We start from the raw sequence: 26,008 nt of genomic DNA, 5'->3' as shown, positions 1-26,008 counted from the left end.
CATTTCATGTAAGTGGAATCATATAATATGTGGTCTTTTTTTTGTCTTCCTTCTTTAACTTAACATGGTGTTTTCAAGTATCATTCACGTTGTAGCATGTATCAAACTTCATTTGTTTTTATGGCTGAAAAATATTCCATCATATGGAGGCATCTAGATCTTCTGCTTGGTTAAAAGTTCAAGAGAAAAGGAGTTTTGATCTGCAAGACTAAATAGTGGTGAGATATTCTGGAAAACACATTTTTCTTTCTGAAAATGTTCCCTAGTATCTTTCTACTCCTTTTCAATTATTGTTTGTCAGAGTTTCACTGGAAGAATTTAAAGTAATTTATTCTGTAGCATTGATAAGCCTTGTGTTCTCTGGATAAAGAATCTGTTTCCCAGCAGTGGTTTCAAGGTAGCAGATCCATAAACATTTTTTCCAGAATTCAGTAACTGAATATCTTCACCTGCCTTGTGGGTATGATCTATTTGCAAATGACATATTTATTAGCTTACTAATTATTTGTATGAATTGCATGCAGTATTTTTATTAAACTATTTCCTAATATTAAGTAACTGATTTTATTCATATTTGGTAAAAAATAATTTTCAAGATACAGAAGCAAAAAACCCTAGTCTAGAATTTGAGATCACATATTATATTAAGTTACACACACACACACACACACACACACAGAAACAGGTCTTCTATTTTGTGATACAGCTTCATAATCAGTTTACTCACAGAGCTCTTCTCTGTCAAATGTCTGTCCACTTCCGCCAAAGAGTCCCTTGAGAAAGCCTCTATTTTGAGCTTCTGGTGTCTCTATGGGAATAAACAAATCTCCTAGCATGTCCTGTATCAAATTCAAACAAAAAAGCATTAGAGTAACTAAAAATAAATTAATAATAATAATAATAATAATAATAATAAAACATTGTGGAATGTTAAAGCACATAATGAAAAGACAATCTGCTTTCCATATATTTTCCTGGTGATTTTTGCTTTCCTCCCAGTTTTCTCTCTGGCATTTCTTTCTCTACCTCCTTTTCCTCCCCTTCTCCTGTAATTGACATCTTTAAATTTTCATTTTTATGTCCTCTTCTCTTCTCCCCTTTACAGTTAGAAAGCATGAGAAGCAATATATTTACCCTAGGATTAATCTCCACCTGATCAGTGACTCACAATCTGGACTGCTTTTCCTTTTTCAATTACTATAGCCTCTTTCCCGTCTGAACCCCCTTCCTGAACTAAGCATGGACTAACCTATGAAGTAGGAAGCCTTTGGGAGTATGTGGAGGAAGTTTGGATTTATTTTTATATGAAGTACAAAATTAGGAAATGATTCAAGATAAATGAGTCAAAATAGGCAGCATAGTGAGACACAGTTGTTTTCAATATCTGATGTGCTGTAGAATGACTGGAGAAATACCTTGTTAGAAATACAGGTGCTTGAGCTTCATTTCATACATACTAAATCAGAACCTACATAAATGTTCTTTGGTTATCTATATTTTTAGTGTGCTCTTCAGGTCTTTCTGAAGCAGACCAAAATTTGAGAATCATTGGTATGGAGGAAGGAACTTCAACCAAAAGTCAATAGATGTGTGACCTAATATCAGTTTGTCCATGAACTGCAGTGTGACTCTCTCTCACCTCTTCTCACCAGACCTGCACTCTTCCTCCTGGATCCCTTCTCTTTGGAAGTGGCAGCAACATTTACTTAGCCAGAAACCCAGGGATAATTATTAATCCCTTCCTTTCCCTCACTGCTATATCTAATAACCTTCCAATCCAACTGATTACACTCTTACTATTAAATCCGCTAACTTCTCTCCATTCTCACTGCTAGCTCCCTTATTTTAAGCCACTGTTATTTTTGGCCTTAATTATTAAAAAAAACCACCTCCTAATTGTTCTCTCAAATTCTTCAAAACTATATGTAACCAGAATATTAGTTTTAATAAACAAATTTGCTAAACCTTTTCCATGACTTCCTGTTCCCCTTGGGATAAATGCCAGATTCCTTAAGGAGCTTACAGGGTGCTCCAAGATCTACTTTTGAATAATTCCCCAGTACTATTCCTCCACCCTTTTCACTGTCTAATTCTGCAGTTTATTGGCAGTTTCCTGAACCTCTGGAATTTTTGCATGACACTACTCTGCCGAGAATATCATATCCTTTGCCATTCTCAGCCACCCATCCCTATAGATGACTCTTATTCATCCTTTACAACCTTGTTCTAACTAGCCCTCCTTGCTATCCCATAACCCAGGGGCCCCTGTTCCATGTCTCCTCAGCGCTGGCACAGCCACATATAGACAGTCTTTTTCTGTCAGACAGAGTGCGGTACTTGTCTGTTGACTTATCTTCCTCCACACTAGCAGGTAGAGACTTGTATCTTAATTAGAACCTAGCCAAGTACCAGGCATATGGTAACCACTCAACAAGCATTTGCTGAATAACAATAATAGGAACATTATTATTTATTTTTAAAACATACTATATTCCAGGCACTGGGCTCAGTTCTTAATTCTCATGACAGTGCTCCAAGGCAGAGCATACAGGTCGGTTAAGCAAAATTCCCAAAGTTATACAAGTGGGCAAAATACAACTTAAATAGTTCAGAGCTTATACTTTCAACCTCTCTATTAAAATGGATGGGTTTTAGTTTTCTGTTTTGTAAAATAAAGGGGTTGAACCAATTAAATCTCTAAGATGCTCTTTTGTAACCGCTTTTAAGTTATCTAAGGTTTTGATAAGCTTTTATATTTATTTTGTTTCAAAGCTCTGCTCACTGCTATGATAAAACACAAATGCCCAATACTAACCCACAGGATATGTATTTATTTTGTATGGCTCTTAAAATTTAGACTTCTTTTTTTAAAAAGTCCATGAACTCCCTGAATTGTTCGCAAGATTTTTGTGTGCACATGCATAGTCCCCACCTTGGAGGGAGAGTTTATAATCTTACAGGGGATTCTCCGTAGTAAAAAAACAAACAAACAAACAAACAAAAAAACAACCAACAACAACAACAAAAAACCAATAAAATGACCAAACAAAAACTCAACCATTAATATGTATGATCTTTGCATATTCCCCGTCAGTCCCCCTCTTTCTTTCTTTTTTTTTTTCTGTGTATAACTACACCCACACTAAACTTGACAGGGTCACAATGATGAACATATATTCAAAACATCTGGGGAAGGCATATTTATTGCCTGGCCCAATAATATTTAGCTATTAGATATCTCTCTCATTCTCTTTTTACAACCATATCCAATGTGTATTCATAAATGTGCCTGACCTACCTGTAGATTATCACACATCTCTTGGCTGTATGTTAACCGCTGAATTTCAGTAGGAGAGACGAGGTATAACGCTTGGCCTTCATTGGTAAAACAAAATGTCCGTGCTATCCTCATGTCTGTCAGTGGCAAATAATTAACATCCAACATTGGGCGAAGACTAGGTAGGCTGAATGGAAAAAAGCAAATCCACATTTCATATTCACGTTGTTAGAAGCTTTCATTTCTCTGTGTAAAATGTACAGTTCCTTACATAAAAACATTTATTTTTATACCACTATTTAATGTTTGTTTCTTTTTATTCTCTCACATAAAATTATATACACACAAAAAATTATGGGCCTGGTTCTTTCTCTTAATCCACACAGATACTTAGCAAATATGTTTGAAGGGTGGATTAAATGTAGTGGCCAGCAATTTCAGAATACACTCTGCAGCATTTCACAGGTTCCTGCAACCAAAGGTTGCAGTCTTTGGTTATGGGAGAAACATCACCACTAGAAAGTACTTGGTCTACTGTCTCCTTTTAAGGCAAAACTCCCGAGTCTGAGGAGGTTATGCACTGATGAAGACATGGAATGGATCCAGTTCACTGTGCCTGGCCACGGAGTGGCTTTGCTCCCCATTCCTCTACTCCCTCTACACACAGGAAATAAAAATTACCTATGACTTAGGACATCTGCACTGAAGGCATGCTTAGTAAATAAACATGGTTAGGGCTGTACGGGAATGAGAATAAGTTATAAATAATAGATCAGAATTAGGCATAGCTAAATGAATACCTCTCATCTCCAGTGTCTTACCAAATAGCTATAATCTTATCCTTATGTGGTAGCCCAAAATTTTGCTTAAATATTCATCAGAATGTCCCTTTGGATATGGCCACAAGAGCCAGTTTTGCAAACTACTGAAGAAACTGGTCTCATTGCTTTTAAATCACACCTCTAATACCAAAAGGATAAAAAGAGACTTGTCATTAAATCTCCAGCTTTCAAATTGTTCAACTGATTCTGGTGTGCATGATGATTTTAAATTATCCCAGATGATAAAACCAGTACCTTGAAAAAAACGTACTTATTTCTCTTATGAAAGTAGTTTGTTATTACAAGTTAAGCCCTAGAACTTTACAATATAGAATGGGATCTGAAATGTGCACAGTTGGAAAAAGCTTTCCATGAGGTTCTAGCACTATGTTGTCCGATATGGTAGCCACTAGCTACATATGGTTATTGAGCAGTTGATATGTGGTTTGCATGAACTGAGGTATTCTGTAAGTGTAAAATATGTACTGGATTTCAAAGACTTAGTATGTTATGACATTTCAAGTAATTGAGGTCTTTAGGCTGTGAGCCAAAACAAACCCGGTTAAACAGACTTCCATGCTAGAGTCTGTCAAATTAATGGGTGGCGGTGGGGAAGGGATTCCAATGGACTTTTCTGATAAGCTACATTGTTTATGTAGCATAATAAAAGTAAGCGAAGAAAACAAAAATGGTTTAATTACCTTAGGTTGGAAATGGCAAAAAGTAATTTACTTGCTAAGAACCAGGAACCAAGTGCTTTTAAAGCTGAAAAAATAGATTTTTTTCTGTGCAGGGACACTTTATAAGGAAATAGTATCACGTAACTAACAATGGTTTTCACTAAAAGCCCAGTTTGAGAACACATTTATAGATAAGACTCTTGTATCCCTTTCTACTACTTTCTAGGTTTGGGTACATTAGCATGTAAGCAATCAGCTACCTGCCAACTATCAGAAAACTAGGTCTTGAGAAGAATGGACTCAGTAGAGTTAATTTCTGATAGGATCTGGAAATATCTAGGAAAATACTTAGCATGGGAAGATGATCAAAGTCAGGAGCATGCCAATTTGAAGGATTCAGTTCTTCAAGCTACATATTATATATATTACTAAAATCATCCCAAGGTAATTTCCTTCCAAATATTTTTGAGATCCTCAAGAACACATGAAGATTCTCCACTAGGACATAATTAATATTAAAGTAGCCATTACCATGTAAAGCAGTTTTTACATAGAGCAGAGGAAGACAGAGATAGCATCTTAATTCTCCTGTTGCTATGATTCCTGCTGTTTTTTAAACTCTCTATTTTTCATTTTTCAAGCAATTTCCCTCCTCATAAATGTAGATGGCAGCGCATATTTATTTAAATGGAAATTAATTTTCAGATATACTCAGTATCATTTGAGAAAACGAGACTCACTAAAATTTTGCAAAAACAAGGTAAGTAATCACTATCAAACTAAAAATTTCAATTGTGACAACAGTTTAACGTCTTTTAACTTAAAAGAAAAATTTTGAGTGACTAAATGTGAGCTTGGGGAGGAGAGGGTATGTGCGATACACATTTTTTTTTTCCCTCAAAACTAAGGCATGTCTAGGAGTTAAGTCCTCATTTTCAAACAAGACTGGAATGATTTTCATGACAAATACTGAAAAATAGTTTGAGAAAGAGAAACAGAAACAGAGAAACAGACAGAACCAGAAATATCTAAGAGAATGAGTAGACAGTAAATGATTTTTTTTATTTTTTTTAAACTTTATGTAGCTACTTTTCCTTGGCTTACATGTCTCCTCTATTAAAGAAAATCTAACAATGAAAACACTCTCGAAAGCCAAGTTTTGCTCTGAACTACTTTCCTGTCCCTCATCTATCTTTTTACCACAGTTTCCTGAAAAAATAATCTATACCAGGGGTTGGCAAACATTTATTAAAGAGCCAGATAGTAAATATTGTAGGCTTTGTAGGCCATATAGTCTGTTATAACTACTCAACTCTGCCTTGTCATGCAAAAGCAGCTAGACTATATGTAAACAAATGGGTGTGGCTGTGTTCCAAAAACTATTTATGAACATTGAAATTTTAATTTCATGTACTTTTCACATATTATGAAATATTCTCTTTGATTTTTTTCAACATTTTAAAATGTAAAATCCATTCTTAGCTTGCCAGCTGTACAATATCAGATTACAGGAAGGGCAGGATAGATACGGCCTGTTGGCTGTAGTTTGTCAACTTTTGATCTATACCACTGTCTCTTTCTCCATTGAAAATTTTGTTTTTGCCTCCACTATGCTTCTAAGATTTGTTTTGCAAGGATCACTAATACCCTACTAGTTGCCAGGCCAGGCCTAGTGTTTTTTCTTCTACTCAAATTCTTTGGCCTCTCTGCTATATCTGACTACCTCTTGACGTTTTCTTGGTGGTCTTCTATTTTTGTTTGGATACTCTTCTATCCTTTTTATTTCATGAAGTTATTCTTCTCCTTTTCCTATATCTCTGATGACTTCTTCTCAATATCCTCTGCTGGATTTTGCTTTTATTCTACTACATAAATATAGAGATATCCCCAAGTTTTTGTACCCAGATCAGTCTATTTCTCCGTTCTTTTTATACTATCTTCTTTGATGATCTCATTCACTGCTGTAACTTTCACTAATGCATTTATATAGATGACTAACAGAGCTGGATCTTCCATATTTTTCTAACAGTCCAAACCTAAAATTGCTTGCCAAACTTCTGTGGGATCACTTAAAAACACCTCACATTCCAAGAATTCATTCTCAAATTTCTCATTTTCAGCTTTTCCAAATTCTCTTATTTCCTGTTTTAATGACATCGCTGCTACCCAGGTTCATTAAATATTTTCAGTTAAATTCTCTTCTAATCCTGTGATTTAATGGCCTCCATTACCTTTCACAATCAGTTTTATATTTAGCAAGTTTTCCTCAATTATCCCTCACATCTGTTTCCACCTTGCTTTCGAGATAGCTAAAACTTTAGTTCAGAAGACCATTTCAAGCTCTTCCTTTATATGTATTTCCCGATGTATAGCTAGAGCAAGTTAAATTCAGCTTTAAAACAGTATTTCCTATTAACTGATTAATATCAAACTCATTAGCCTGCCATTACAGGTCCTCAATAATTTACCCCAATCTTTCTCTCCAGTTTACTTTCCTCCCAACATCTTGTATTTAATAACATATACCAACTATCTCATGACTTTGATTCTGAGAACTTAGTTTGTGACTAGAAGATTCAATCCTATATTTCCTCTGTTGGAATATACATGTTCATTGTGTTATCATTATTTGTGTATCTGTCTTATCTCCCCAATTTGATAGTAAGCTTTTTAAGGATTAGGACTATGTTTTTACTAATTTTTATATCTTTCATAGGCCTAGTATAATGCTTAACTGTCTCAGTGATTTTTAGAACCAGGTGATGTATTAAAATGAATGACAGTGACTTCTACATAGGTTATATTTATTAAATATTTGTTGAATTCATAAAATAACTAGGTAATTAATTTTGTGTCTCATGAATTTTATTCTAGTTTACTAACAGTATAATGAAATCTCTCAGCTGATAGCACACTAAGGTTGTCAAAGGGCATAAACTTACAGTTACAAGATTAATACCTTCTGGGGGTTTAATGTACAGCATGGTGACTCATAGTTAACAATACTGTATTGTATACTTGATTGCTAGAAGATTAGATCTTAAACTTCTCACCACACACACACACACAAATGTAACTATGTGAAGTGATGGATGTGTCAACTAATGTTATTGTGGTAGTCATATATATATGTATATATATATATATATATATACACACACATACACACAGAGTGAAATTACTATTATATATATATTGTGTGTGTGTGTGTATAATCATTGTGCTGTATACCTTAAACTTACACAGTGTTATATTTCAGTTGTAGTGATGACTTTTAGTATACTGTTCAGTGCTGGTCTCACTTTTTCCTAGACTTGTAACCTGAGGTGATTTAAACTTTAATTTATTAACATATGTAAAATGGAGGATGCAAATAATACTTTGTTTTCCTATGTCCTACAGAAACCATAAGGATCAAATTAAATTCTGTATGTAAAATACTTATGTGGACTATGAAACATAGTAAAAGTAAGTTAATTTCTTTTCCTTAGAGCTTATTCATTTTTATATTTCATGACTAGCATAGTATATGGGAGATACATATGTTCAATAAATGCTTGAATTGTGTGAATGACCAGAAAAATCAGTCTTTCCTTAGATTCCTTGAAATCAATTAAAATATATGTATTTCATTCAGAATGCAAAGCATTTTTAACAAAAAAATTAAAAAAAAAAAGAGTTTCTTCAAATTGTCAAACAATAAAACATTCACAAACATAATGAAAGAATGATCTCAGTTTGCTTCTTGATTGCACATTACACATATACTTTTCAAAATTGTACCTTATTCACACTGTTGTGATTACCAGACAATTTATAAAGAAGGCAAGTACCTCATTATCATGATATGCCCATTGGCACAAAAGCATGCCAAGCAGGCACTGTTACACATGACCACCACGTCTGCTTGCAGTATAAAAGATGTCTCCGTGATGTTATGAACATAAAGACAAGTCTGAGAAGGCAGTGAGAAGACTTTGGCTTGTTTTTCTGAGCAGATTACTGTATACTGATGATCTCCTGTTTCTTGGGATGGAGAGGGGTAGTTCATGATCAGTTTCCTTCTCCAAGATTTTTCATTTTCATCTATGTTGTTTGGATCCCTCCAAACTTCATATGGCGGTTGCATTAATCCACCAGTTCGGTCCATACAGGAGAATGTTAGCACAGCTCCTTTCAGTGAGAGGAATGTGCCTATAAAAACAATTTCATATCACTGGCATGTGAAATTCTTTCTAAAACAGCTGTTATTCATGGGCAATAAATGCTTTATATTATAATTATTTATAATTTATAGTGCCACAATATTGCAGTAATATACATAAATCAGTAGATTTGCAAGTTCATCAGTTGCAATAACTTGGAATCATAGAATGTTAGATCTAAAAGGGGCCTAAGACATCAACTTGTCAAATCCTTGCATTTTATTATTTATTTACTTTTAAGATTTTATTTTTAAGTAATCTCTACACCCAATGTAAGGCTCAAACTTACCAAGATCAAGAGTCACATACACCCTACCAACTGAGCCAGCCAAGCACCCAAATCCTTTCATTTTATTAATGAGAAGATGGAGGCCCAGATTTGGGCCATGTCAGACGGCAGGTTGGTTGTTGAGCCTGGACTAGAATTCACATTTCCTAATTTCTAATCCAGTATTCTTTTGCTATACTATATAGTCTCCCTTAAAATCCTTTTTTTAAAAGCAAATTTTAGAACATTTATAATTTTCATTTATTGAAATAACTCCAACTGAAAAAACTCATGCCATCTGATTCTATTTCCTTATTTCTTAGGCTCATTTACTAGAAAACGGTTTCTCCTTCTGAAATTGAACACCTGGAATAAATTTCATGAAATTTTGACATATAGAGTTCATGCTAGCAATTTTGATTGTATTATAAAAAAAAAAAAAAAAAACTTCCTTTGGCTCTTATGCAGGCTTATGCATGTTTATATAGAAAAGAAGTTTACTCACCTGGATTCTCCAAGTTTGAATATCCATGCCAAATTATTACCTATGGGCTATTTTTAACCAGTCCAGAATATTATAAACAGGATATTATAAAACTTGGGAGGCAACTTGTGACGGATTGACTTTGGGACATTACCAGACTCCTGTAAGCAACGCCCAAGAGCCTTTTTTTTTCTTTTGTCCTCTGACATCATGTAGAGAGAGTAAGGGGATTAACCTAGGCTAATATTGCCTCAAAAGTGTACATATGACAGACAATTGTAAAAGGAAGGATAATAAATAAAAATACATTCCATTTAAAGTACTTTATAATTTAAAGTGCTTAATCAAATTTAAAATAACGTGTTTAGATGATTTAACATCCCAGTTGTGTTTTAAAATCCACTTTAAAAAGAAGAATCTTGCAAATGTCCTACAAGGGAACTGAAGAAGTTAGGAGAGCAGGGTTTGGGCACTTCATCAAGGAATATAAGAACAGCTCTCCCAGTGTTCCGGAAGCGGGGTGGGAGGGGCAGGGGGGATTTCCAAAGCTATGACAAGTGATTTAATTAGAATTCATCTAGGATTCATTCTTCTATAAAGCCACATTTCCTTAATTACCTGTCATGGGATAACTCTTCTAATTATAAATATCTTAGCACCCTCAATTTAGAGATACCCTAAGGTAGGTTAAAAAGATAAGAAATCTACATTTTGGAAGCCATTTTACTTATACCTGATGCTTACAAACTGTCAGCATCAAAATGACAATTTCTCAATAATCTGCCCTTGCCAAAACAGCTGCTTTGTCTCCTAATTTGTGATAAAAAAAATGCTTTGATTATATTCTGTCCATTAGGTTTATACAGGGTTTAAGTTTTTTCAAATATGTATTATTAATCTTTATGACTTGCCATTAATCTTTCCTAACTTAAAGAAAAAAAAAAACTTAAGTCCAAATTGTAAGCCACTACTATTTCAGAAATACACTTCATTGCAAAGTAAGCTTAAATTTAAGGTCCTGTATAATAAGATCTTCACAGTTCAGTCTATGGTAAATAATTCACCCACAAGTAATTAGGACTTTCCTCTTGAAGGAGGTCTCACTGGCTGGAAGTATACCTTACTCCAGCTTTCCACAATGGCAGCCTACCCTACTACAACCTTCACTTATATTTATTGAGGACTTACTATGTGTTCTAGGTTCTGTTTTAGGGAATATAATAGTGAATAAAACAGAGATAAATCTCTACTTTCCTAGAGTTTATTTTAGATGATAGAGATAGACCATATATGATAACTAAGTATATATATGAGATATTAGACACTGATAAATACTAAGGAAAAAAATAAAGCAGGAAAGGAGATAAGAACTCTAGGGGAAAGGTATGATTAAATTTTAATAGAGTAGAAGGTGTTACGGACTAAATGTTTCTACCTCTCCCCTCTCTCAAATTCTTAGGTTGAAGACTTAACCCCCAGTGTGGATGTACTTGGAGATGGGGCCTCTAAGGTTAAATGAGGCCATAGGGTAGGGCCATGATCTGATAGAATTAGTGTCCTTAAAACAAGAGACACCAGAGTTTGTTCACTCTTTCTGGACACAGAAGAAACACTATGAGAACACAGTGTACAGGCAGCTCTCTACAACTCAAAGAGAGAGCTCTCACCAGATACCAACACTGCTGGGACACTGGTTTGGGATTTTCAGTCTGCAGAAGTGTGAGAAAATAAATTTCTGTTATTTAAGCCACCCTCTCTGTGGTATTTTGTTATGGTGTCTTGAGCAGACTAATATAGAAGAGAAGGCTTCTTTGCTTCATACTGTGAGAATCAAGACTCAGGAAACCAGCACAAAATGCTGATATACTGACTACTGGTCAGATATCTGATTATCTTTCATCTCTGAACCAGGAGTCTTTTATCTTCTATCAACATTCATAAAACTGGAAACCTAACTTTATCAGCTTGCAAATAAAGTAGAATCTCAAACTCTTTTCAGATCTTGACTTTCTAGAGCAGCAAAGGGCAGACTTAGAGATGATGAGATCAGAGAGATCAGAGATGGATCTAGGTTATAAAGCGTCTTGTAGAACACAGTAAAGACTCAGACTTTTACTTGGTATAAGGAAGATTCTGAGAATAGAGTGATGTAATCTAATTTTCACTTAACATGATCACTCTTTCTGCTGGCCATATTCCAAAGGGAGAACAGTTAAGAGGTTACTACAATAAATCAAGGCAAGGAAAGGATAAAAGTTTCTTCCAATCAGGTGGTAACAATAGAAGTGGTAAGCAATGGTCAGAATCTGAGGATACTATAAAAGTCAAGCCAACTGAATTTGCTAATAAATTAGATTCAGAGTGTGAAAGAAACAGTGGTCCAGGATGATTCTAATGTTACTGACGAGAGAAATTGGAAGGATGGAATTGTCATGAACAGATGTGGTAATGAATATGGGAGAAAGGATAGGAAACCAGGAACTCGATTTTGGACATGGTAAGTTTGAGACGATTAATCCAAGTGGATGTCAAGTAACTGGATATCTATGTCAGAAATTTGGAGACAATTCCAGACTATAAATAAAAAATATATAGCCCATTAAATTTTCAATGGCATTTAAAGTCATGAGGCAGGTTTAAAGTCATTTTGTCCTCGAATGTAAATAGAAAACAGAAAAGATTTGAGTCCGTCTTTGGGCATTCTTATGTTTTAAGTCTAGTGAAATGAGGAGAAACCAGTAAAGTGGACTGAGAAGGAATGGCTACAAAGGTAGGAGGAAAAGTAGGCAAATATACTGTTCTGGAATCCAAGTGAAGTGTTTTTAAGGTAGGGACAACGGTAAACTTGGTAATATGTTGCTGATATGTCAAGTAATACATGGCCTGACAACTGACCATTGGATTGAGCCATGAGGTCAGTGGTGACCAGACAAAGGTTTTTATTGATTGGTATGGGAGAAAGCTTGTTTAGAATGGAGCCTAGAGAGAATGAAAGAATAAAATTGGAAATCGTGAATATAAAAAAACATTTCAAAGATTTTGCATTAAAGAAAAAGAAATGAAATGGAGCATTATAGAGGGATAGATTCAAGACAGAGTGTCTCTCTTTTATTTACTCATTTACTCACTTACTTTTAGATTTTAAGTAATCTCTACACCCACTGTGGGGCTCAAACTCACAACCCCAAGATCAAGAGTTGCATGCTGTACCGACTGAGCCAGCCAAGCACCCCAAGTTTTTCTCCTTTAATGGGAGAAAGAACAGCATGTTTATTTGCTGATCTAGCAGAAAGATAAGTATTTATTATCACTATAATTACACAATTAGGTATAAATGCAAATATAATTATATAAAGGAAACAGGAAAAGTTGCTGGATTGACTTTGAGTATACAAGTAGAGAAGTTGGCCACGTTGGGAGCTTACACAGTTTAGTCATAATAACAGGAGAGAATACAGAGACCACGGAGATATAAGCAGACAGGTTGGTAGATGTGGTGTTTGAAGTTATCTGCTTGTTTCAATTTTCTCAGTAAAAGAGGACACATGGTCATTAGCTGACATTGAAAATAGTGGAGGAGGTATTTGAGGTTTGAGGAGAGTGGAGAAAATATATGATTGTTTGAGAGTGTGGAAGAGAGGATATTACCCAGCAGCATAGGAACCTACTTGAAGTTATTGGTGATTTATTTCAAAATGAGACTATTTATTGTGGTTATGTTTTTCTCCAGCCATGGTCAGCTGCACAGGCATATAAATAAGCAGGGAGAAATAAATTTAACCAGGATTGTAATTAAGCTGAATTTGCATGTGTGATATTGTGATTTATAATAAACATTTTGGTCTTTATTCTGTATCTGGCACTGAGCTGCTAAAACCTTTGGAATTTCCTCAAGGAGGAGAAAAACACAGGTGTCTTTTATTATGTTAATGAGGTGACTTTTGGATCTTACCCAAGGATAGGGGCTGGTTGCCAGAGGAACCAGCTGTGTTTAGAGGGTTGGTACCTTTAGTCCCATCCCTTCCCAATCTCCGGAGAGGAGGGGCCTGGAGATTGAATTCAACCAATGATCAATGATTTAGTCAATCATGCCTAAGTAATGAAGCCTCCATAAAAACCCAAAAGGAAGGGCTTTGAAGAGCTTCCGGGTTTGTGAACAGGTGTTAGTGCAGGGAGACTGACGCTCCTGGAGAGGGTATGGAAACTCTGTGTTCTTTTCCATATACCTTACCCACGCATCTCTTCCACGTGGATGTTCATCTGTATCCTTTCATAATAAACTGGTAAATGGTAAGTAAACAGTTTTCCTGAGTTCTGTAAGCCACTCTAACAAATTAATTGAATGAACCCAAAGAGGGGGTTGTGGGAACCTCAGATTTATAGCCAATGTGTCAGAAGCACAGGTGACAAACTAGACTGGTGATTGACATCTAAAGGAAGGAGAGGGAGCAGTTTTGTGGGAATGAGTTCTTAACCTGTGGAATCTGACAATTATCTCCAGATAGTGTCAGGATTGAGTTAAACTGTGGGACACTCAGCTGGTGTTGCAAAGACCTGCTTCTTATGGGGAAAAACCTCTCCACATGTGGTGTCAGAAGTGTTGTGAGTGTGGAAGCAGTTTGAAAGAGGCACACAGAAGAAACACACAGAAGGAGGAAGCACTGTGTTTTTCCCTGCACAGGAGTAAAGAATTGGAGATTTTTCCATCCTAGCCTATGTAAAGTGGCATTTGTAGAATCAGCATCACCTGGAAGCTTGTTAAAAATGCAAATCCTCAGACCCCACCCCGGACCTGTTTAATTAGAAACTCTGAGGGTGGGGACCAATAATCTGTGTTGTAACAAACCTTCCAAGTGATTCTGATACAGGCTAAGGCATAACTACAGGGAATGGATAACCTTAAGGTGCTTTTCCACTCTAAAATTCAATGATTGAGTACAGTTCAAATTTCCATATCATTGAATAGAATTTGCTGTCAAGACAACCACAGTAAATTAAAGTGAAAAGATTCCTTAAAAAAAGAGTTGGCTTTTCTTTATTGAGAGGTTTTTGATTACTGATTCAATCTCCTTAGTAGTTATAGATCTGCTCAGACTTTTTATTTCTTTATGATTCAGTCTTGGTATGTTATATGTTTCCAGGAATTTATCCATTTCTTTTAGGTTGTCTGGCTTATTTGCATATAATTGTTCATAGTAGTCTCTTATGATCTTCTAATTAGGTTTTCTCTCTTTTCCATGGTTATTTGTAAAACACATTGGAAACCAGCTTCATAGTTTTCTCTATTGTATACCTCTTTTTTAAAAAAATACTTTTTTTTAGAGCACTTGTAGGTTTACAGAAAATTGAGCAAGTAGTACAGAGAGCTCCCATATGACCCCTTTGTCCTTTATTAACATCTTGTATTAATGTGGTACATTTGTTACAATTGGTGAGCTGGTATTGATATTAACTAAAGTCTGGAAGGAACAGAAGAATAATGACATAGAAGAAAATTGGAGAAGACAGGTTCCCATTATATATCTTTAAATGAGGAAAAGCTTTGCAACTACTTACTAACTAGATACCACATTATTAAGTTAAATCTATACTTATTTTGTAATTTGCCATCATTTTTAGTCTATGTCTGTTTGCTAAGAATGCTAAAGGACTTCCCTACAATATTGAGAGATCTGTTAAGTCAGTTCCAGAGAATGTTTATTTCTAAGCTTGTGAAATAGAAAACCACATTTTTTAGAATATCTCTTAAAAAACTGTCTTTCACTTATGGTTGTAAACTTTTGTACACAAGAGATAAATTTTCACCTTTAAACTTGTGAGGAATGCCTGGCACATATTAGGTGTCCAATATGTATAACGATTTATTGAGTTAAATAGTGGATTGAATTAATGTTTAATAATTCATTGTGACCTCACTAATCTGGCTTTAACTCAACCAATATAAGAGAATTGTGCATATTTCCTTAAAATAAGGAATGTAGTAAAAGATGTTTTCTCATCGTGAAATATGTTTACAATTAAAATACAGTGATCCTAGCAGATTAACTTTTAAAATACAATGCATTTTATGGGCTGAATTGTGTCTCCACCAAATTCATGTGTTGAAGGCCTAGAACCCAGTACCTCAGAAGGTACAACCTTTAAAGAAGCGATTAAGAGGAAGTTGTTAGGGTGGCCCCTAATCCAAACTGGTGTCTGTCTAAGAAAAAGTTAGCATACACAGGGAGACACTAGGGGTACATGCACACTGAAGGACAGCCATGTGAACACATGGCACCTTTGGTGATCTGCAAGCCAATGAGAGAAGCCTCAGAAGAAACCAAATCTGTTGACTCCTTAATCTTGGATCTCTAGTCCCCAGAAGTGTGAGAAGATCAACTTCTGTTATTTAACACATACACATACACATAAATACGTTTATCTAAATTTGCCAGACTAGTAGAGAGCTGACTATTCCACCTACATTAAGTAAATATCTATAAGAATTTAGTACACCAGTTAACAAAGAAAACAAAACTCTCTCTAACATGGCATACCACATATATTTATTCTTTTAAAATAAAATTCCTTATCCTATATATTAATAAAATTCCTTTTTTATTTTTTTACCTAAAAACTGTCTGAAAAACATTTCTTATCATACATAGGAAATACAAAGCAAAAGTTATTGAGAACAAAATTTTAAATGTTCAAAGGAATTGCGTGAGGAATCACATTCATCTCTTTGAAAAGAAAAAAAGATAATTCAAGTAGGAAGAAGATACTTTGCTTTAAGAAGAACATATGCTTTAGCAACAGTACTCATAACTTAGGTCAAATTTTTCAGGCACTAGGATAAAAAGGAAAGAAATTGTGTGGTATGCTTTTGAAACAAGATGGAAAGTTTACTGAAGATTTTCGAAAGCTATGTAGTGCTTCTAGCTTAATTGTTCTGAATTTGTCAGGGATGATATAGGCTCTGCTCTGGCCTAGAACTTTGGAGAAATACTTCATTAAATACTTTAACTTTTGCATTAAGGTTTTCCTTAGTGCTTTTCAGAAACTTTTTCCCCAAGGCATTGTTTAGGTGGACAGTTATACAGTTTACTACCATAGAAATGATTATACTATTTTATCCTAATGAATGGTAAGTTGCTATATGACAAATGTTGGGATAGTATATGATTTATGAAATTCTCAATAGTTTCCAACATACAGAATACTTATAGTCTTCCAGATCAATACAAATTAATGTTATACATTATCTTATGTCAAAATGTGAAAAATAGCAATTAAGGAATAAAACAAGAACTCTTACCACTTGGAAATACCATGACTGGTTCTGTAAATCTTTGCTCATCTGCTGAAGGTAGGTTCAGGGAGATGATTAACACCATTCCCAGGCTAGTTCCAACAAACAAACAAGGGGAGACTGTAGAGTCATTTTTCCGAGCAAAAGACTCCATGAAGTATAGTGCTGTAATTGCTTCTTTAGAATCTTTGTCAATACTGGAGATGCTCGAACTTCTAGAACGATTATAGGAATTCTCTCGGCTTTCTATGGATGTTTAGAAGAACAAAAATTAAGTTAGTGTATTTCTATAAGAAGTAAAGTCAGACTTCATACATGAAAAACAAAATTATGAGAGGGAAGTAGAATTTGGTTCCTTGTTAACTGATCTGGAAGACAGCTTGTCCAATTCACCAGCTTATTTTGATAATGAAGAGACTGAAGTCCAGAAGTATAAATCATAAACTTAGGCAGAGCTGGGACCAGAACTTGGGACTCCAGAGTTCCAGGTCACCATGTTTTTTCCCCTACATTACCTCCTCTATTAGTTGAAATTTTCTAATCTGGGGAAAAAACATTTAGTCTAAGTAGTAAAGGTTACAAGAATTTCTGGTACCATTTTAATTATGCTTCTGTACCTCAATTATTGAAAATATTCCTAATGATTTCTTGGCAATTCCCTCTTACGGACAAAATTATGACTACTTACCTGAAAGGTCACAAATGTTCTGTGGTGAATACATGTCCCTAACTAACACAATTTTTGGTTTTGCTATATTTGGAGTAACTATAGTTGTAAAAATTGGAGTATTTACCAAGGCCAAAGAACAAATGTCGTATCCCCGAACTACTTTCAGGTTACCTACCTTGAATCCAAATCCAGTTGTAACTTTTCCTAGGACCAGATCAGAAGCTATAGACCGTGCCATCTCATTGTTAATGGTAATCTTTCTGAGGGGGCTTCAGCCCACCTACAGGAAGCAGGATAGTTGCAAGTTTTCCTGCTCATCAACACTCATACATGTGCACACTCCAACAAGCATAAACTCATCCTCAGTTAAAGGAATTCGAGGCAGGTTTTGTTCTTATAATTGCTCTGGAATACAAGTTCCTCATATTCCTTTTTTTCTACATATTCACTCCTTCCTTTATAGGTACAAGTGTGACTCATTTTTATAAAAAGAGTTAAATATAAGTTCCTTAGATTATCCTTTTTCTAGAAAGACAAATATAGTATTCCTAATTTCCCCCTTATATCCCTCAGCAAGTTTGTAAAAATAATTATTCGTAATAGAATTTAGAGATGAGAGGGAGCTTGGATATAATCTATATAACTTTATAGATTTAGAGACCGAGATATAGAGTTAAGCAATTTCCCCAGAATCCAGTACAAATTAGAGGCAGAAATGTCTGAAAGTCAAAATTCTCAACTCTCAAGCCAGTGATTAAGAGTGCTATTTCTATAACCTTTACATTTTGCTTTTATTATACAAATCCTAGCTAAAATGCTTTCAAAGTTTTTTCATTCATAGTGCATCAACATTCAAGGTTGTTACTCACAGACACCTATGAGAGAGATAAATTCATTATTTGCATGTCAATGAACCAGATTTAGTATGGTATAATTAAAATAGTTTTTAAATTAAAATTTTTGAATAATAATATAGGTCATTTCTATCAAATTTATTGAGGGGTGGTAAATGGGGAATTACTTTATAGACTAGAATTACCATAGAAAATCTTCCTAAGATTATTTTTTCCATATCTTTCCCTAAAGTTGTCAGCAAGACAGTAGCCACTAAGTTAGAAGATTCCTTTTTTCCTCCCTGTCTAAAACTTTCTGGCCTTCTAGCTCTTATACTTTAATCTCTGCTCCAATACTCATTCCACTAATAAGCACTTAATCGTTTAAAAAACATATGAAGATGAAGATTGCAAACTTAAGAACTTAAGATCTTGCCTTTTTCTTGGTCACATTCACTTGACAGTTGAGGAAATTAGGGTTGCAAGACATTAAATAACTACAGATAGAGACACTAAAAGCTCACCATTGAGATGGAAGGAAACTCTGTTGCTGGGGGTCTTGAGAACAAATTAAAGCATAGGTCTTCCTTTGTACAAGAGAAGGTGTCTACCAATAAGCAGAGCCATCCTGGTTTTAGAGATGAAGAAGGAGGTGTAGCGAGGAATGGATTCGGAATCATGGCCACAGTTTGACCAATCTCTCAGTTACTCATTGCTGAGAGCTGACTATAGTTTTAAATATCTTTTACATGTAATTTACATCCCTTGTCCTCTAGCTCCCATTATTATGGTATATCAAATTTTAATTGTATCCACAAAAATTTGTATGTTTAACTCACCTTCTGCTGTGACTGGTAAAGAAATTTCCATGCAAGCAGCTGATTGTGCTTTCCGAAATGGTGGTCTTCCAGGACCCCAGCGATTTACTTTTGAAACATCAGCACTAGACAGACGTTTTCCAGAACTGCAACTCTGAGAGGTTGGACTTGTGCAGTGTCCGTTTACATGATCTGTACCAGGAGGAAGAAGGCAGCATAAATACCATAATTAAATCTTCATATATAAAGGAATCTGAATGTGTAGATTAGTAAATGAAGAGTGATAATTCATTTTTTTCAAAACATACAAAGATGGCTAAGTCCTCACTATTTTAAGAGTTAGTCACATTTTCAGTAGTTAGCCAAAAACTTCATACGATTTTTATTAAACATAAGTTCATTTTTAATATTTGACTGTTAACATAGTTTAAAATTTATTGTCTCCATTAAGTATTTTATCATTTAATGGCAGTACAAAATAGGTTATAGTATTCAACTTTCTTTTGCATAATTTAAATATGCACCTATTTATATAAGTTTTGGAAGCAACTCAAGTGCTTGGAGTTTAAAATATAGAATGGAAGTATCTTACTGTGCAGTTGAAAATGGTACTTAAGAATAATGACTCTTAAGCCAGACTGCCTGGGCTCAAATCCTAATTCTACCATTTACAAAATATACAAATTATTGTAGTCCTCCATACTTTAATCTCCTTTTCTGTAAGTTGGGAATATTATCTACTTCACGGATATTTTGCGATAATTCATGTCACATGCCAGAACACTTCTTAGTATATGGTAAATTCTGAACAAAAATTATTATTGTCATTCTCATTCCAGACAAATAGTACTATTTACTTAGAGCTCATGAGTTTAGCTCCGTTGTGATAGAACTTAAAAACCTGTAAATAATAGCACTAAAAATAGGTCTTATTTTTTCAATCCTGATATATAATATTTGAAACATCATCTCATAGTTCTGCAATATTCAGAATACATTTTAAAATGTGCTTTGGACATTCAAAGGATAATAGAGTTAAATGGAGAAGAATCATGTTTAATGTCCATGTGGTACTAAGTGTCCACTCCATTATAGCTTTTCTGTATTATAGAATTTGAAAAGTGTCCATTTTCTGGATATCCTTGAACTAGTGCAAGCATGACAATTAGGTCTTACCATTTATATACATTAGTGTTTCTTTTACTATTTTCAAAAAGAAGAGTTAACATTTATCAAATATTTAAATGCCAGACACTATATAAACATTACCCATTTAATTTTTTTGAGGGGGGGGGCGTGAAAAATGGGAGAGGCGGAGAGAGAATCTTAAGCAGGCTCCATGCCCAGTGATTGTGACACAATGACCTGAGCAGAAATCAAGAGTTGGCTGCTTGACTGAGCCACCCAGGTGCCCTAACACTACCCATTTAAGGTTAATAACAGCCCTACAGGGTAGATCCTTTATTATCCTGATTTTGCAGCTGAGGAAACTGAAGCTCAGAAAAAAGGGTTTGGATACTTTGGAAAAGTATCTAATAATATATAAATAGTATTCATGGGGGCAGAATTTGGATCCAGATTTTCTCACTTACTGTGTATATACTTAAAAACTGGGCCACAGGGCCACTTTAAAATATTTTGGTAAGGGATAGTTTTGAAGACACATATAGTAGGGTTTAGGAGCAGCCTGTGTAATGCGTATTGAGATCCAAGTCTTTTGGGGCCAGTCATCTTCCGTATTAACACAGATTTCAGAAATCCCAGATCTCCCAGATGGAAAGACAGAAATATCCCTTGATGAGTTAGCCGTAGGGAAGCTGAAGTCAAGAGCTCTACCCCTCCTGCACTATCAAATGTAGTCTTATAAACAGCAAAAATACTGAGAGCAACTTCTGGCACTAACAACATCTGACACAACACTGGCACTAACTAGAATGAATTAAAAAGGACAACTTTGGGGGTATAAATTGCAAAAATAAGCCATACATCTGTTGGAAAGAGTTGCCCCTTCCTCAGACACGATGTGTTGGTTGGAGGAAAAGTTGCTTTGTTAATTGACTTAATGTTGGTTCGCTTGATTAATTTGTTTTAGCAGGAAAGGAATTTATTAAAGGATATTAGGAAGTTCGGAAGCTCAGAGAGAAACTATGAGGTGTACTCAGAAGCTTGCAGCCCCAAACAATGTCCAACCACACAGGAGTTAATGTTTTACTTAAAAAAAAAAAAAAAAAAGTCAGTGACTCAGCATTGACGATCCTGGAGCTACATGCTAGGAGCTGTGCTATTGCTGGCCTGGTTCAGCAGGACATCTCTGCCATCATAATCCCAAAACTAAGGTTTATGTCATTTTTAATTTGTCTTATTTTAGTGTTTTTTGACTGTCAACATTCTCTACTTTTTTGCTGACTTTTTTTTTTGAGGTTTTTAAGCTCTTATTTTTAGAATATTTTTTCTGAAGAATTTTAAGCTGAAAACCTGGATGAACAGAATCTTAGTCTTCCCCTTGATGAGCTTAATTTTTATCTCCAGTTTTAATTTGATTCTTCTATAGCAAAATTTTCATGGCTATATTTTTGTTGTCAAAGTTAAAAATGCTTTGAATGAGCAAAGGTTTATATGCCTTGAGTTTAATGGTTAGTCTCTGAAATGCAAAGTTTCAAAGAGCTTCTTCCTCTTTATTTCTCAATAATTAACCATTTGTTTTTTAAAGTTTAACTTATAATTTGTTCATTTAAGTGGATGTTTAAAACTAACTTTACAGTTTTAGGGAAAATAATTTCTTACTGAAACCATTGCCTTAGGCTTTGTCGGTGATGAATAGAATGCTTTAACTTGAAATAACTATTATTAAAATGTCAGCTTCATTGAGGTAAAACTGACATATAAAATCGTAACATTTAAAGTATACATCAAGGGGTGCCTGGGTGGCTCTTTTGGTTAAGCATCTGACTTTGGCTCAGGTCATGATCTCACAGTTCATGAGTTCGAGCCTCGTGTCAGGCTCTGTGCTGACAGCTCAGAGACTGGAGCCTGCTTTGGATTCTGTGTCTCCTCTTCTCTCTGCCCCTCCCCCACTCACACTCTGTCTTTCTCTCTCTCTCAAAAGTAGACATTAAAAAAATAATAAATTGTACATCATTATCTGATATATATACAAACTGGGAATGTATTCCCACTATCTAATTAACATGCCCATCACTTTATTTATTTTTTGTGGAACATTAAGTTCTCCCTTAGCAAATTTCAATTATACATTCCTGGGTTGTCAACGATAGTCATCGTTGTCATGTCATCATGTTTTACATTAGATTCTCAGAACTTACTCATCTTATAGCTGAAAGTTTATACCCTTTTACAAACCCTTCCCTATTTTCCCTACCCTCAGCTACTGGTTACCACTTTTCTACTGTTTCTATAACTTTTTAAAAAAAATATTCATCATATAAGTGATATACCATGCAGTATTTGTCTTTGCCTGGCTTATTTCACTTCATGTAATGCCCTCAAGGTCCATCCATGTTTTTGCAAATGGCAGGATTTCCATCTTTTTCATGGCTCAATAATATCCATTGTGTATATATACCATGTCTTCTTTATCCATTCATGCATTTATAGGCCCTTAGGTTGTTTCCCTATCTTAGCTATTGTGAATAATGCTGAAATGAACATAGGACTGCAGACAGCCCTTCAATACCCTGTTTTCATTTCCTTTGGATGTATACCCAAAAGTGAGATTGTTGGATTATATGGTGGTTCTATTTTTAATTTTTGAGGAACCTCCTGTGTGTTAAGGGCCAGGGCTGGTTTGCACAAGCACACCCTAATGCTGCTGTTAATCTTTATCTTGAGAATGTATAGATCCCGTCTTCTCTGTTATTTCCCATAAGTAAGATATGTAGAAAACATGTTGTTCAGCATTCCAGGTCAGGGGCTCTAGGCTGGCCAACTTGGAGTATCACCTTGATAATGCAAATGTCCAGGTGGTGGGTTCTGATATCATTGGAACATTTGCTGTGCAAGGAAAGGCAAAGCTACAGAGAATTCCTAGGATAATTGCTACACTATAAAACTTTGCTGTGTTTAGTTTCCAGCAGCAGATGCTTTGTTCAGTTGGCCACTCCTGGGCTCCCTGTATGTAAGTGCCCCCAATAAACCTAGATCTCGATCACTGTTTCTGGGTCATTCCTTTGGTCTTGCTGGGTTGTCACCCACCATTGGCTTAGAGTCTTCAGGAATGTGATTACACACCTCCATACTGTTTTCCATAGTGGCTGCACCAATTTACATTCCTACCAACACTACACAGGGTTCCCTTTTCTCCACACTCTTAACACACTTGTTAATTCTTTTTGATGATACATACCATAGCAGGTATGAGGTGATACCTCGTTGTGGTTTTGATTTGCATTTCTCTTATGATTAGTGATGTTAAGCACCTTTTCATGTACCTATTGGCCATTTATATGTTGTCTTTGGAAAAGTGTCTATTCAGTTCCTCTGCCCATGTTTTTTTTTTTTTAAAGTAGGCTCTACATCCACCATGGGGCTTGGACTCACAACCCCTAGATCAAGAGTTGCATGCACTATTGACTGAGCCAGGCAGGCACCCACCTCTGCCCATTTTTTTAATCTGAGTTTTTTTGCTATTAAGTTATATGAATCCTTTATATATTTTGGATATTAACCTTTTATCAGTTATATACTTTACAAACACTTTCTCCCATTCAGTAGATTGCCTTTTCATTTTGTTGGTGGTTTCCTTTACTATACAGAAGCTTTTTATTTTTATGTAGTCTCACTACATCATATTTTTGCTTAATTTTGCATATATTTTCTTTGTTTTTGGTTTCAAATAAAAAAATGCCAAAACCAATGTCAAGGAGCTTACCATCTCTGTTTTCTTCTTGGAGTTGTATTGTTAAAGGTCTGTGTTCAAGTCTTTAATCCATTTTGAGTTGATTTTTGTGCATGGTGTAAGATAGTGGTTTGGTTTCATTCTTTTGCATGTGGATGTACAGTTTTTCTAGCACCATTTATTGAAGAGATGATCCTTTCCTTATTGTATATTCTTGGCTCCTTTGTTGTAAATTAATTGAGTCTGTGTGTGTGTGTGTGTGTGTGTGTGTGTATGTGTGTGTGTATTTCTGGGCTTTCTATCCTGTTTCATTGATTTGTGTCTATTTTTGTGTTGATACCAAACTATTGTGATTGCTATAGCTTTGTAATATAGTTTGAAATCACAAAGTGTGATGCCTCTTTGCTCTTCCTTCTCAAGATTGCTTTGGCTATTTAGAGTCGTTAGTGGTTCTATGCAAATTTTTAGGATTATTCTATTTTGGTGAAGAATGTAATTGGAATTTTAAGGGGGATTTCCCTGAATCTATAAATTGCTTTGGGCAGTATGGACATTTTAACAATATTAATTCTTGCAACCCATGAGTATGAAATATCTTTACATTTATTTGTGTCTTTAATTCTTAATATCTTATAGTTTTCAGTGCACAGATATTTTACCTCCTTGGTTAAATTTATTCCTAAGTATTTTATTCTTTTTGATACAACTAAATAGGATTTTTAAAATTTCTCTAATAGTTTGTTGCTAGTGTATAGAAATGCAGCTGAGCTTTATATGTTGATTTTCTATTCTGTAACTTTGCTGAATTTATTAGTTTTAGTATTTTTTTGGTGGAGACCTTATGGATATATATATATATTCTGCAGATAGACAATTTTACTTCTTGTGTTCTTATTTGGATGCCTTTTATTTATTTTTCATGCCCTGGAGAGTATTTCAGTACTATGTTGAATAAAAGTGGTGACAGCAGTCTTTCTTGTCTTGTTTCTGATCTTGGAGTAAAAGCTTTCACTTTTCCACCATTGAATATGATGTTAGCTGTGCCTTGTCACATATGATCTTTATTATGTGAGGCACATTCCCTCTATTCCCACTTGGTTGTAGTTTTTGTTATGAACAGATAGTGAGTTTTGTCAAATGCTTTTTCTTCATCTATTGAGATGATGGATTTTTATTTTTCATTTGGCTATTATGATGAATCACATTGACTTGAATATTACCCTTGATCATAAGATCCTTTCAATGTACTATTGAATTTGGCTTGCTAATATTTTGTTGAGGAGTTTTACATTTATGTTTAGCAGAAATATTGGCCTATAACTTTCTTTTCTTGTAGTGTCCTTGAAAAAATGAGTTAGGAAATTTTCCCTACTCTGATTTTTTGGAAGAATTTGAAAAGGATTGTATTAATTCTTTAAATGTTTAGTAGAACTCAGCAGTGGAGCCATCTGGTCCTAAACTTTTATTTGTTGGGAGGTTTTAAATTAGTGACTCAATCTCCTTGCTAGTAATTGGTCTGTTTGATTTTCTAGTTCTTCATGATTGTCTTGGTAGGTTGTATTTTTCTAGAAATTTATCTGCTTCTAGAATCTCCAATCTTTTGGCATTCAATTGTTAATAGTGGTCATGATCCTTTGTGTTTCTGTGGCATCAGTTATAATGTCTCTTTCACTTGTGATTTTCAGTCTTGGTGAATCTGGCTAAAGGTTTGTCTATTTTGTTTCTCCTTTTTAAAAAATCAGCTCTTAGTTTCCTTGATCTTTTTGATTTGTGTTGTTAGTCTCTATTTCATTTATTTCTGCTCTG

General features: G+C 34.9%; 2 protein-coding genes across 7 annotated transcripts in view; one reads left to right on the top strand and one right to left on the bottom strand.

Annotated features, from left to right (window-relative positions):
* The window catches only part of POLQ (DNA polymerase theta), a 158,119-nt gene extending 146,678 nt beyond the window's left edge, over positions 1 to 11,441 (top strand). The window contains exons 32-33 of the transcript XR_006207137.1: positions 8,181 to 8,246; positions 11,195 to 11,441. The gene's annotated coding sequence lies outside the window, so the exon portion shown is untranslated. The remainder of the gene's footprint in view (positions 1 to 8,180; positions 8,247 to 11,194) is intronic.
* STXBP5L (syntaxin binding protein 5L) overlaps positions 1 to 26,008 on the bottom strand; it is a 382,439-nt gene that overhangs the window by 2,372 nt on the left and 354,059 nt on the right. For all 6 annotated transcript variants that reach the window (XM_042955305.1, XM_042955304.1, XM_042955306.1 and 3 more), the window contains 5 exons: positions 19,369 to 19,539; positions 17,033 to 17,272; positions 8,612 to 8,972; positions 3,299 to 3,464; positions 728 to 839 (listed from right to left, as the gene is read on the bottom strand). In XM_042955305.1, coding sequence (XP_042811239.1) covers positions 728 to 839; positions 3,299 to 3,464; positions 8,612 to 8,972; positions 17,033 to 17,272; positions 19,369 to 19,539 — 1,050 coding nt within the window. The remainder of the gene's footprint in view (positions 1 to 727; positions 840 to 3,298; positions 3,465 to 8,611; positions 8,973 to 17,032; positions 17,273 to 19,368; positions 19,540 to 26,008) is intronic.

This window comes from Panthera leo, chromosome C2, assembly GCF_018350215.1.
Source record: "Panthera leo isolate Ple1 chromosome C2, P.leo_Ple1_pat1.1, whole genome shotgun sequence".
Taxonomy (NCBI): Eukaryota; Metazoa; Chordata; class Mammalia; order Carnivora; family Felidae; genus Panthera; species Panthera leo.
Note: the sequence above shows the minus strand (reverse complement) of the source record. Positions and strands in the feature narration are given on the sequence as shown.